At 40.4% G+C, this 12,459-nt stretch overlaps 1 protein-coding gene across 5 annotated transcripts in view; it reads left to right on the top strand.

The window, feature by feature from the left end:
• LOC112144749 (plexin-A1) overlaps window positions 1–12,459 on the top strand; it is a 267,901-nt gene that overhangs the window by 163,794 nt on the left and 91,648 nt on the right. For all 5 annotated transcript variants that reach the window (XM_024269482.2, XM_024269485.2, XM_024269483.2 and 2 more), the window contains exon 9: window positions 4,913–5,027. In XM_024269482.2, coding sequence (XP_024125250.1) covers window positions 4,913–5,027 — 115 coding nt within the window. The remainder of the gene's footprint in view (window positions 1–4,912; window positions 5,028–12,459) is intronic.

Here is a 12,459-nt window from a genome sequence, read left to right as displayed (position 1 = left end):
TAGCTTAATCGCTTTCCCTCCATTTGGAGGCAACAATGACAAATCTCCTCTTTGCTCTTGTGTGGTATTAAGAGGCCTGTTATTTCCTTAGCTGAACATCTTTCATTCTAAATGGACAGCTTCTGTCAGCACAATGTTAAATTGGTCAATTAAAGCGGCAGTAGGATTGAATTAAGCTGCAGCTTCAGATCTCGCTCCGAAGGAAGAGTCTGGGGTGGAAATGATCGCTTAAAGTGAGCACGTAGCCAACGAGCGCTCCTAATTGATCCAAATGAATCCATGTCAGGGCTTTGATGGATTCATATATGGACTTTGTCTCAAAGCTCAAGAGGTAGAGCTTCTCCTCGGTGGGGTCGCGGCAAAAGGGAAGCTGTCATTTTATACACTTTTCATGAGTCTGCCCTTTTCAGCTCGCCCACATGTGACGACATGTCAGGCAAATGTGGCCGAATGTAAATCGATCTGCTGAGTCGAAGTTTTGCTTCGTTCTAGATAAAAGAGTGAAGTAAGAAAGTCGTCCTCAAACTGGTTTACGATCTAGGGAGCTCTGCGTGATAAAATAAGAGTTCAGTTAGATCAGGAGTCTGCAACCGGAGGCTCTGGAGCCACATGAGGCTCTTTTAACCTACATTGTGGCTCTTTGGCTTTTAAGAAAAATCCAAACAATTTGAATAAATATTGCTTTTGTTGGTTCATTTACTTTAATTGATTTGATTTACTTTTTAAATTTAGATTTTTAACAAAACTGAGCAGAATGATAAAAGGTTTTATCTGCTTTCAGAGCAGATAACGGAAAAGTCTGAAGTTGATAGCTGAAAAGCCTGAGGCCAAAAGCTGTAAAGGCTGAAGTTGTTAGCTAAAAACACTAAAACAAACAGCTCAAAAGGATGAAATTGACAGCAGAAAAGCTGGAAACTAATAGCTGAAGACTCTGAAGCTAATAACTGATAACCCAGAAGCTATTAGCTGTAAAGGGTGAAGTTGATAGCTGAAAACACTGAAACTAATAGCTGTAAAGACTGAAGTTGATACCTAAAAAGGCTGAAGCTAGTTGCTGAAAAAACTGAGCTAAAAGCTGAAAAGGCTGAAGTCAATTGCTTAAAACACTGAAACTAATAGCTGAAAAGGCTGAAGTTGACAGCTGAAAAGCTGGAAGCTAATAGCTGAAAATCCGGAAGCTAATAGCTGATAACCCGAAGCTATTAGCTGTAAAGACTGAAGTTGATAGCTGAAAAGGCTGAAGCTAATTGCTGAAAAAACTGAAGCTAATAGCTGAAAAGGCTAAAGTCAATAGCTTAAAACACTGAAACTAATAGCTGAAAAGGCTGGAGCTAATTGCTCAAAACACTGAAGCTAATAGCTGAAAAGTCTGAAATTGATAGCTAAAAACCCCGAAGCTAATAGCTGTTAAGGCTGAAGTTGATAGCTGAAAAAGCTGAAACTAATAGCTAAAAATGCTGAAGTTAATGGCTCTAAAGCTTGAATATGGTAGCTGAAAACACTGAAACTAATATCTGAAAAGTCTGAAATTGATAGCTAAAAACCCTGAAGCTAATAGCTGTAAAGGCTGAAGTTGATAGCTAAAAAAGCTGAAACTAATAGCTGAAAACGTTGAAACTAAAAGTTGAAAATGCTGAAGCTAATAGCTGTAAAGGCTAAAGTCACTAAAAAAAAACTGAAAAAAGCCTAATTTAGCCAAAGTAGCTAGCTGAACTATTAGCTAAACTCCAAAATAGCATGAAAACAGGAAAAAGCAAAAATTAGCCAAAACAGCTAGCATAAAGCTAAAATATTTAAATTCCAAAATAACCTTAAAAAACCTTAGAAAATCCCCAAATAGTCCAAAAAAGCTAGCATAATGGCAATGTAACAGCTGAAACTCCAAAACAGCTCAAAATCCCCAGTAGATGAGTGAAAATGCTCCTCTGCATTCACACAATAAAATAAAACCCATTTGTAGAGATTATTTTAAAGCTGTATTTTATAAATGAATGCCTTAATGGCCACAAAAAAACATAGTGTCATTTTTCTAACTTTGAGGTGCATAGGGACTTTGTGGCTCTCGTTGGATTTTAGTCCAAAAGAAACTGGATCATATGGCTCTTTTAGCATTAAAGGTTGAGTTAGATAGACTAAAATCAGAATCATAGACCTGGACTGAAATAAAGCTTTGTTGATGAAGTGTGCACTTAAACCTCCATGGCTCACTTCAAAGTAGAATATATAGATTTGTAATCACTGCACATCAGCCTAAATAGTCCTCTCTCCCTTTTTTCACCTCTCATGACGATTGTCCTCCACACCTTTGTGTGGGAAATCCTCCAGGTTTTGATCTCTCCACCCTTCTCGCCTCTCGTCTTTCTCTCGTCTATCAGCACCTTGGCTGAGCTGAGGCAGGTGAATTTAAAATGGGGGGTTGGAGCGCTCTTAGTCCGGCAGATGAAAGAGGGCTTTCAGAGAACACAAATGAAAGGGATGCGAAGGGGGAGAGACACAAAGAAAGGGTTTACCGCTAAATAGAAAAAATAAAACAATGGAAGCGGGGAAAGAGGGCAAAATGTATGCAAAGTAGCAGGATGCTTGGGAAGGTCACGGAGCGTGCAGAAGCTGCAAGCTTTGGGAGTTGCAGGAAAGCTTCCAGCTAAAGTGGAAAAACAGACAAGTTAAAAAATCCAACTAAGGAGAGAATGACTGTTGACGGAAAGAAGGCTTCAAATATGAATAAAAAAATCAAATATAACTGCAGAAACAGAAGATTGACCTTGGAGGTGCTGCGCCTAAAATAACAGCTTCTATAATTTACTTAATGATACTCAAGTAGCGATTGAACATATTGACTTTTGTAAAGTGAACCCAGTTATCTGTTATTAGAAATATAAAAGACAAAACCAAACCAAAGTGGTAAACCATAGAACTCAGGAGTTAAACTGCCTATTATGGTCTAGCACAGAGGTCTAGCCACTAGGGGGCGCTAGTGGAGCCAGACTTAGTGGCGAAGTGTGGCTTGGATCTATAATTGACAGTTAAGTTAGCTTTATGTAGCTGTAACACTAGAAGGTGCAGTTCTTGCACTATTTACAGCTTTGATTTTAGAGGTATTGAAAGTTTAAATATACCACAGCATCTGTAACTCACTAAGCTTTAATTCGAGGTTATGTTATGTGAAAATCGGTTTAGTAAAAAGGGAGCTAGCCTGATTTTTGAGGTTGATGCCTGCATGTCTTTTATTAAAACAGCTGTGTTCTGCTGCCTTGACTCAATGCATAGAAATGGCGCCTGTGCACAAACGTCTGTCCATAGCAGCAAATAGGCAAGGGCCAATCCAGTAAAATATATCAATACTCAAGTCCCTACTTTTGCAATGCCCGACAGCGGGGCTGCCGTGACAGCTGAGGGTTTGCAGGTCCGAAGGGGGCCCGTGTCTAAGAGTGGTAAAATGCAGCTAGCATCATAGCTAATAAAGGCTAACATATTAAACAATCCAGAGTGAAATGTTCAATCCATCACCAGGACAGAGTTTGCTGGATATAATGCCAACTGCACTCAGTCTCTGTTCCCTAACTTCCAAGTCCCCTGGAAAGTTGTGCAATCTGGTAGATTTTTGTCAACTGAAGGCAATACACCTGGCTACTAGCCATGCTAAGGCTAACACGCTAACTACCAATTGTTACAGAATCAAAGACGGGAGGGGCTTTTTTACTGGAGCTGCACAGCATGATGACGTCAAACTTCTGGGACTTACACCAGTTAACCAACTACAATACCTTGATTCAACCTGTAGGGGGCAGCACAAAGATGGTTTTAAACTATATTTTCATTAATTAAACAAGTTAATTTTAATTTGTCAAAAATGTGGCAACAACCAATAGACAGTACTTTTAAAGCCCCATTTATAGAGGTCAACAGCTAAAGAAAACTTGACCTCTAGGGACTTTTCTGATGACCAGATCCAACGACAATTGCAAATGGAAAGTTTCAGGCGTAAAGCAAGCTGAAACATCACAAAGCAAATACAAAGCTCTCATCAAAGAAGTGTGAACATGCAGAAGATATTGCTTAGTAGACATTGAACTCTCATATTCCTTAGTGGCCAAGAATGGCCCGCGTTCCGCCAGTTTAAGACCCCTGGTCCAGCACACGTGTGCTAAAGTCATATGTATGGGATATGTGCCCCGCAATATAATTTTGTATTGTTGGTAATAATGGCCCGGTGTTATGTCGGGGTGGTAACAGTTTTACTACTGATCCCATCATGCAATGCGTCAGCTGGTATGCTGAACTCAGGTATTGCCAGATTGGACGGTTTTGATTCCAAATTTGTGGGTAGAAATAACTGTGGGATACGGGATCGGTTCGGTGGTTCCTTATTCAGAGAGTGCCTTTAATTTACTCAGTGTATGTTAATGATGACATTGTTGAACTGTTTATACATAGTAGATATGGTAGACCTTAACTATACCGATAAACGTTCAATTCAATGGCAGAAACTTCAGCCTGATAGACAAATAAATCTTGTCTATCTATAAGGTGAAGCGCAAGGACAAGATACTGCTGAGAACCAACAGAGAGGAAAAGGTTAAAAATAACTCTATGAGAGGAAAAAAAAGATTCATACGATATGGTGAACAACATGATATAAAGTGTAATTATAAACTCTTGTACAAGAGGACACATAAATATATACATATATGTGTGTGTGCGTGTATATATGGGTATGGATATGTGTATATATATATATATATATATATATATATATATATATATATATATATATATGCTGTGCCGCGATAGTGCTCAGCGCCGCCCCAAACGTACTGTATTCTTTAAGAAAAACACATAAAAAGCTGTTGTTGTTACCGTAGTTAGAAAGCCTTTTTCTTTTTAAATAAATGTGGTTTAAACTGTGTTTCAGCTGCCTCTCCTGCGTGAACGGCTCTTTCCCGTGCCACTGGTGCAAGTTCCGTCACGTCTGCACTCAGAATGAATACGACTGCTCCTTCCTGGAGGGACGCATCAAGAACTCAGAGGTAGGACTTCCTCTTCTCTCTGCTGCTCCCCTCCAGTGACAAATCCGGCTTAGATATAAAGAATCAAATATTCTCCCCTCACACGGAAGCAGTGTTGACGGCGATATAACTGTTGATGTCATCCCTCTGTGGCCCCGCCCCCAGCCTTCCTGCTGAGCGTCTTCTGTCTGTGTTTGATATTGGGGCTCCTGGCCCAGTGACAACAGCTTGTGTAGCGAGCAGCAGTAATTCTGTCGTGGCTCATAAGGCCATAAACAGGGTGGGATGAATGACTGGCTCTGCCAAATGCTGCACGAGCAGAAAAGCTCATATTAATGGAGCTCCAGCTACAACAGAAGTCATTTGGAGTGTGTTTGTCAGCAGCAGCCCGAGGATGCACAGCAAAGCGGCGTCTCTCCGGTTTTCTGATCTCACCACACGGTCACACAAGTGTCTTCTCCCTCATATCTCGTCGTGGACTTACAGATGTAAACCCTCTGTTTTCCTGAGGGACTGACAGCTGCTCCTGAGCTTTATCTGACCGGACGCACATACACGCCGTTCCTCCCTATCTCCTGTTTTGGTCCGACTCTCATTATCTACATGCAGATTAAAGCCCTCCCCTCGTTGGCCAACCTGGATCTGTAGCCTTTATTAATTGGACAGCCTTGATCCAATTACTTTGCTCTTTATCTCCTTCCTCAACCAGAGCTCTGCAGCTTTTACGGCTCGTGGAGCTAAAGACGGCAGATTAACTTAGGGCTGGAAATCACAGGGTACCTCACCATATGATGCGATACGTGGATCAAGACATTGATGATATCACCATACTACAATATTGGTAAAATCATCTGTAATAACTTACAGTATATAGAAGAACTCATATTTTTTAGAAAAATATATCCCCATTTATTATCTAGCTTGAACACAATCATAATAAACAATTTGTGATTTATTTTGTAAGACACTTAAGTGCAACATTGTTGAAATCAGTAATACTTTATCTTTGACAAACAATGAGTTGAAATGGAATTATCTGTAAAATTCAGTGATAACAAAAGTAAACATGGACATCCGCCCCTCCAGATCATTTGACTTTATTGTTATTAATGGCCTGATGTTATCTTGCTCTCATTTCTAACTTGTATAATTTTGACAAAATATATTTTTATGGAGAGTAAAATATTAAAAGTTACTTAAGGCTTAAGTTGATTTATTCTGGAATAATATCCCTGCCTCTAAATCAGATCAGTCCGATCTGATTTAGAGGCAGACTCCGATCAGGAGTCGATCTGTGGCAGGTTGACTGCGGGTTCGATTCCCACCTTGGGGTTTCAGCAGTAAAATGAATCACTTTTTTCCAGACGGAATTTTCTGTTTTTGCATGATTTTTTTTGTCTAGTGTGTGAATATAACATGGAAAAATGACAAAATAAAGGAGATACCAAATTCCAAAATACCAAATAAGCAAACAAATAGTCTGTCGAATTGAAAATACAGAGGTAAATTCATAAGTAGGCAAAATCTGAGTTTTAGGCCTTAGTTTCCAAAGGGTTTAGAAGGTTTTTGAGCAGGTCCAGAGCTGAAACGTCAGCTTGGACCAGAAGGAGCCGAGGAGAATCTGTGGGTGAAGGAGGCAGCTGGAGGAGGAGACGGAGCAGCTGATGGTGGCATGTGGACACGGAGAACAGGCCTGTCGCCGCGTCTGTCCAAGAAACCACCGACCACATGCTCCTCTGGAGAATCCATCGTCTGCACCGCCACGCACCGAAAACACACAAGAGCTCGCCGTTGTGTCTCTAAAGCACGTGTGTCAAAGTCAAGGCCCGGGGGCTGGATCTGGCCCTCCAGATCATTTTATTTTATTGTTATTATTGGCCCGATTTTATCTTGCGCTTATTTCTAACTTGTATAATTTTGACAAAATACATTTTTATGGAGAGTAAAATATTGAAAATTATTAAAGGTTTAAGTTGATTTATATTTTATGTTTAAGTTGATAAATATTAATATTTCAGCTACATTCCAACTGTTTTGGCTAACCTGCGTTTTTTTTTTTTTCTTTGATTTTTTTTTCCGGCTAATTTGGCATTTAGCTTACAAGTTAGCTGGCTATCAGATTCAGTGGTTTCATCTATTGGCTCAGGTGATTTCAGCTATTAGCTACGGTAATTTCAGCTAGCATTTTCATTGTCCAAATTCAGCTTACAGCATTCACACTAGCACTATCGCAGGTAATGCTATATATCTAGTTCATAATTATGTCAAAAAAGGTACAGTTTTAAAGTTTTAAAAATGCAGTTTCAGTGTGTTTAATAAATGTTATCCCGTTCTCCCCGCGACCTAAGGTGTGTTTGGATTTTGGCCCCTTGTGCGATTGAGTTTGACCCCCCTGCTCTAAATAGTCCTGCAGTGACGTTCAGACTCATTCATCACACTTCTCTGGTGCTGTATCCATTAGCTGCTCTGTCCAAACCCTGACAGGTACCGCTCTTCCTCCAAGCATGGCACATCCTCCTCCTCCTCCTGTCTGCATCTTCCTTCACCTTCATGCTTTATATTCTCCTGCGTTTCTGAAGAGAGCAACAAAAGGAGCAGATTCCCTTCTCTTTAGCTGCTGCTAAATGGAGAAGCCTCCGTCTTATTTACACAGCCTCCGTTTAGACATGAAACGATTCCGTTTTGCTACGCCGCAGTTTCATCCTGAATACAAATGGAAATGTTTAGCATACGAGTGCAGCACGTCTCCTGATAGCAGCCGTTTCCCTCAGACCTTTCGCTGCTGCAGACGAACACAGGACTGAGACGGTTCCTTCTCCGGCGCTGATCAAAGGCCAGACAAGAGTGCTCATGCCGGGTTGAGAGGGGAGCACCTCCCCCTGTGCTCCATGCGGACCTGTGCACCAACGTCCAGCTCGATAACAGGCCGCATTAGTTCTAATACACTTGTTCGTCTTAAACTCGTTTCCCTTTGCTCTTTAATCAGACTGATCCAGAGTCTTTATTGCCATGGCAACGCAGAGAATGTGTGTGTCGCTGATGAGCACCCCGCGTCTTCTTCCAAACAGCTCCAGCTCATTTATCTGTAATTTGTTCCACCAAATTATACTTTATAGATTGCATTTGTGTTATTGTCAGGGACCAAAAAAAAACAAAGTAATGGTGATGTAATGGAATCTAAAAATCTGTTTAAGCGCCTGTACTCAAACAGATTTCATCAAAGGAAAGAGGAAAAGGAATGAAAAGAGAAAAGAAAAGAAGTGTATTTGATGACATTTTTCAACTCAGACCAGTGTAAATGAAGAACACGCACACACACCCCCACACACACACTCCCCCGAGACTCAACAAACAAATTCTGCAATGGAGGAGAGCGGCTCGGTAATTGCAAGTAAATTGGTGTTACTTTAGCAGAAGGAAATCAGAAACAAAGCAAAAATCCTAAATTGCATTTCATTTTTTCCTGAAGTTCTTATCTTAACTGGATTTTTTTGTTTTGCTTAAATCATCTGTTTTCAAAGCTTTAATGTTGTTTTTAAATTATGATTATACTGATTTTAGGCAAAATCAAACATTTTCTAGAACATAGTTTCTGCAGATCGACAGGAGTTTATCAGAAATCCGCCTCTGACTTGTAGGCAAAACTGTTGTTTCTGTGTAAGCCTGCCTCCATTTCCCATAATCCCTTTGTTTACATGCTCTCCTGCTAGCTTACAGCCCCTCACAACCCCAACCTCACATTACAGATGAATGGTGAGACATGTCAGATCTATCCATCCGTACAGTTTTGATCCAGATTCCAGCTCAGACGAGGAAAACAGAGACGTTCATGGATCTATTTGTCTGTAAGTGGATGAAGAGAGCTTGTGGCACCTACATCACAAATACTTTCTTTTTCAAACTACATTTTGTCATCTACCCCTGATTACCAACAAATTGAATGAAGAATTACTTAGAAATGCAACTTAGTGCGTAATTTTCTTTCTTTATGTGAGAAAAATGCAAGAACACGTTAAAAACACCAAAAACACAGTTTTCATTGGAGCGGATGTAAAGCTTTCTCCAACAAGAAGACTAGTGTCATTCCAGGCCGCGTTCAGACGTGTTCAGACATGCTTTTGTGCTTAGACCCAAATGGAGAATCCGCCCCATTCCAGTCCAGCTCCGTAGGCGCCGATTGTTGTAAATGTTTTTATTGGAAACATTTGAAGTATTTTAGATCATAATCACTTTGACCATCCGTCTCCCAGTGAGCCTGATGAGTCAGGACAGTGATGATAGACTTTTACATTCCAACACTTTTTCACCAAAAGAGGATCCCTCCATTGGCAGAAGAACTAGACTTTTTACATTCACTGTCAGTTTAATTAAACTGTACCTCCAGTTTGAACTTCTGAACTTAAAAACTTTATTGACCTCTTCCCTGGTGGTCTCCACATGGATGTAGACAAGTACGCTTCACGGCTCTACTTTTGGATTGACTGAAAGGTTTTTTTTATGTTTGACCTCAAATTATTATAGTAAACAAACCACTTAACTAAGCCTATAAATAACTTCAGCAGTTCAAATTTTCTTTTCAGAGACTAGCTTACAGAAATGAAAGGCATAAAAACACACATTTCCTTTAACAGAAGGATATGAGAATAATTTGTAGTCCAGAGTACACTATTAATTGTTGCTTTCTGCATTTCTGTGAATTTTATTTATTTTTTTAATTGCATGAAGTTTGTAATCATGAAATTTCCATCTTCTTTAGCACTTTTCTGTCATGATTTTTGTGCTAAAGATCAAACAAATGGTTATCCTGGATGACATTTTCTTTTGAAACCCTCCTAAGCTTATTTGGAGAAGGTTTAGTGGAACATTTTATACATAAATCCATTTAAAACATCATACATGTTTTGAATGGAAGCTCCACATCCTGCTGGTCTGTGGTTGTTGGTTGAAAACTTCCTTCTTATTCTTCATCGCGAGCATCAGTTTGTAGATATTTGAATTTCTCCCTAAGCACTTCTTTTTTTCTGTTATTGTTGTGCAATCCTTCTTTACACTATGTGTGTCTGCAGCTGGAAGCAGCGCTCTCAGCGCCGCCTAGGAAAGAACTGATCCCAGTTTTAGGCCACAATGGGAACAATGAGGCCAGGAAAAATGGAAAACAGCAGCTTTACGCAACTCATTTTAGCTCCAGGAAAAAAAATATATACACAAAACTCCAACAAATTAGGGGTCTGTATTGGCAACAATCTGACGATACAATACATATCACGATACACGTATCATGATACACATCATGTGATACAATACATATCATGATACACATCACACGATACAATGCAAGGCACACTACATATCAGTAGTAGTTGCGATACACATCTTGCGATACGATACATATCGCAAAATATCCCAAGGTTGTACCAGAGCAATTTTTCCCTTTTTAAATTTTTTTTTAAGATTATGACTTAGAAAACAACTAAGTCATCTCATAACAACAACAACCACGAGGCTGACTGAACTAATAGACTGAACATTTAACACAAGCTGGTTCTCGTGGGATCTTTCGCGGTGTAAAGCTGCTCCAAGTGTGCTGTGCAGACAACTAGTGGTTGAGGGTTCATGTGAAAAACAAAAGTAAGATGCTGTAGGATGTTCATAAGTAATTAATTGAATAACATATTGTCAATATTTTAAATTGATACAAGAATTGCCAGATGAAATATCGCGATATATCACCAAATCGATTTCCCACTACTACAAATATCTGGATTTTACTATTTGTTAATGAGCTATCTTTGTGTGCTATAATTAGTTTGGCAATTTTTGTCTACATCAAACGTCAAACTTCCTTTTCAAAAAACAGTTTTCTGTTAAAAACATTTTTTTTGTTGTTCTTGTGAGGTTCCTGTTGACTCCAGGCTGCATACATGGCTTTTACTGAGGGCCTTTAACTACGAACTACCTACACAGCCTCCCCCGGCTCGACCCACGGCTGTGAGGGGTTATTTGTGATGGAGGTGTGAAGGCCCTGGACCGTGACACTCCGTGTTTATCTTGAGACACTGAGCAGAACACGCGTGTTCTGTCTTTAGCGACGGCGTCCCGCAGACTGAAGGCCGCGGCGGCTGGAGGGGCCGTCCTGCGTGCATGCGGACATGTTTGGGTCTGACTGTGAAACTGTCGCTGGTTCTTATCAGGACCAACACAAGCAGCTGCTCGGGCCTGCGGGGGCCGAGGAAAAGGCGTTTGGATGAAATAAATTAACAATTTCCTTTTTCTGTTAGTTATTTTCTCTTTTCCTCTTCCTGGGGATTGCTTCTGTCCGTCCTCGCCCGTTGATCTCAGCGTTTTCTCTAAGCCCTCTTGTGTCGTCTTACATGATGTTTTGGTGGTTTTCTCCTCTTGATCCCCCCTCTCCTCCTGAAGTGTTCCACTCTGCTCATAGCAGCACTCGCATAAACACACGGCTGCATGTTTCCACTCAGAGTCGAGAGGCGAGGCACATTAGCTGCTTTTAACTAAATACGAAGGTGGTGTGAGCGGATGAATTAGAGCTGAGGAAAGGTGGAGTGTTGTTCCCCACATGAAGTTTCCACTGATGTGTCCAAAACATCCCTACGGACAGAGGCGTTTTGATCCGGAGCAGATGTAAACAGAAGAAAAAGAGAAGCATTTAGCGGAATGATGAGGGCGAAGAGGCCAAGTAGAACAAAAGCTGTACCTTCAGGGTGATTGTTTTCCAACAGTTCCACAGGTGGAGGTTGAGGGGGAGCTGTTTTTAGAGTTTATTTCTTTGCTCTGCTCAGCTGCATTTTTAAACTGCCAGATCTGAAGAAAAAAATTACTTTTCACAGAAAAGGTTAAGTTTATATCACCAGTCACCCAAAAAGCTTTAAAGTCCCACTCCGATCATCTTCTAAGCCAGGAGTGTCAAACTCAGTCGCACAAGGGGCCAAAATCCAAAACACACCTTAGGTCGCGAGCCGAACAGAATAAACATTTATTGAGCTTTATTTTTTCTCCTGATTCACAACTTTGAGCTAAATGCTCTTTATATGTGCCACAAGAATACAAAAATGATGTGCATCAACATCTGCTTTTCCTCTTTCCTTTATTAAACCTCAGACTTCTGCAGAGGAAAGTGACCTTCAGCGCAACTTTCTCAGGGCTTAGAGGACTTTGCTCTAATAAATAATTACTGTCAATAATTTTGACACTTTTGTCTTGCATTGTTTTCACACGCGGCGCTCTCAGCACCAGAGACTGGAGCAAAACAAACGGCTTGAAACAGTCATGCAGTTCCACACACTGCTCAATAGGGGGCACTAAATGTTGACTTAGGAGAGAAAAGCTCAAAAAAAGAGCGCTGGTTCCTTCTCTGATGATCAAATACATGTTTGAATGTCCTCACTGCATCACATTTACTCTGTCAGATATTTTGAAAACTTTTTTTGTTTGA

The sequence above is a fragment of the Oryzias melastigma genome, linkage group LG5, assembly GCF_002922805.2.
Source record: "Oryzias melastigma strain HK-1 linkage group LG5, ASM292280v2, whole genome shotgun sequence".
Taxonomy (NCBI): Eukaryota; Metazoa; Chordata; class Actinopteri; order Beloniformes; family Adrianichthyidae; genus Oryzias; species Oryzias melastigma.
The sequence above is the reverse complement of the archived record's forward strand: the minus strand, read 5'-3'. Positions and strand labels throughout refer to the sequence as shown.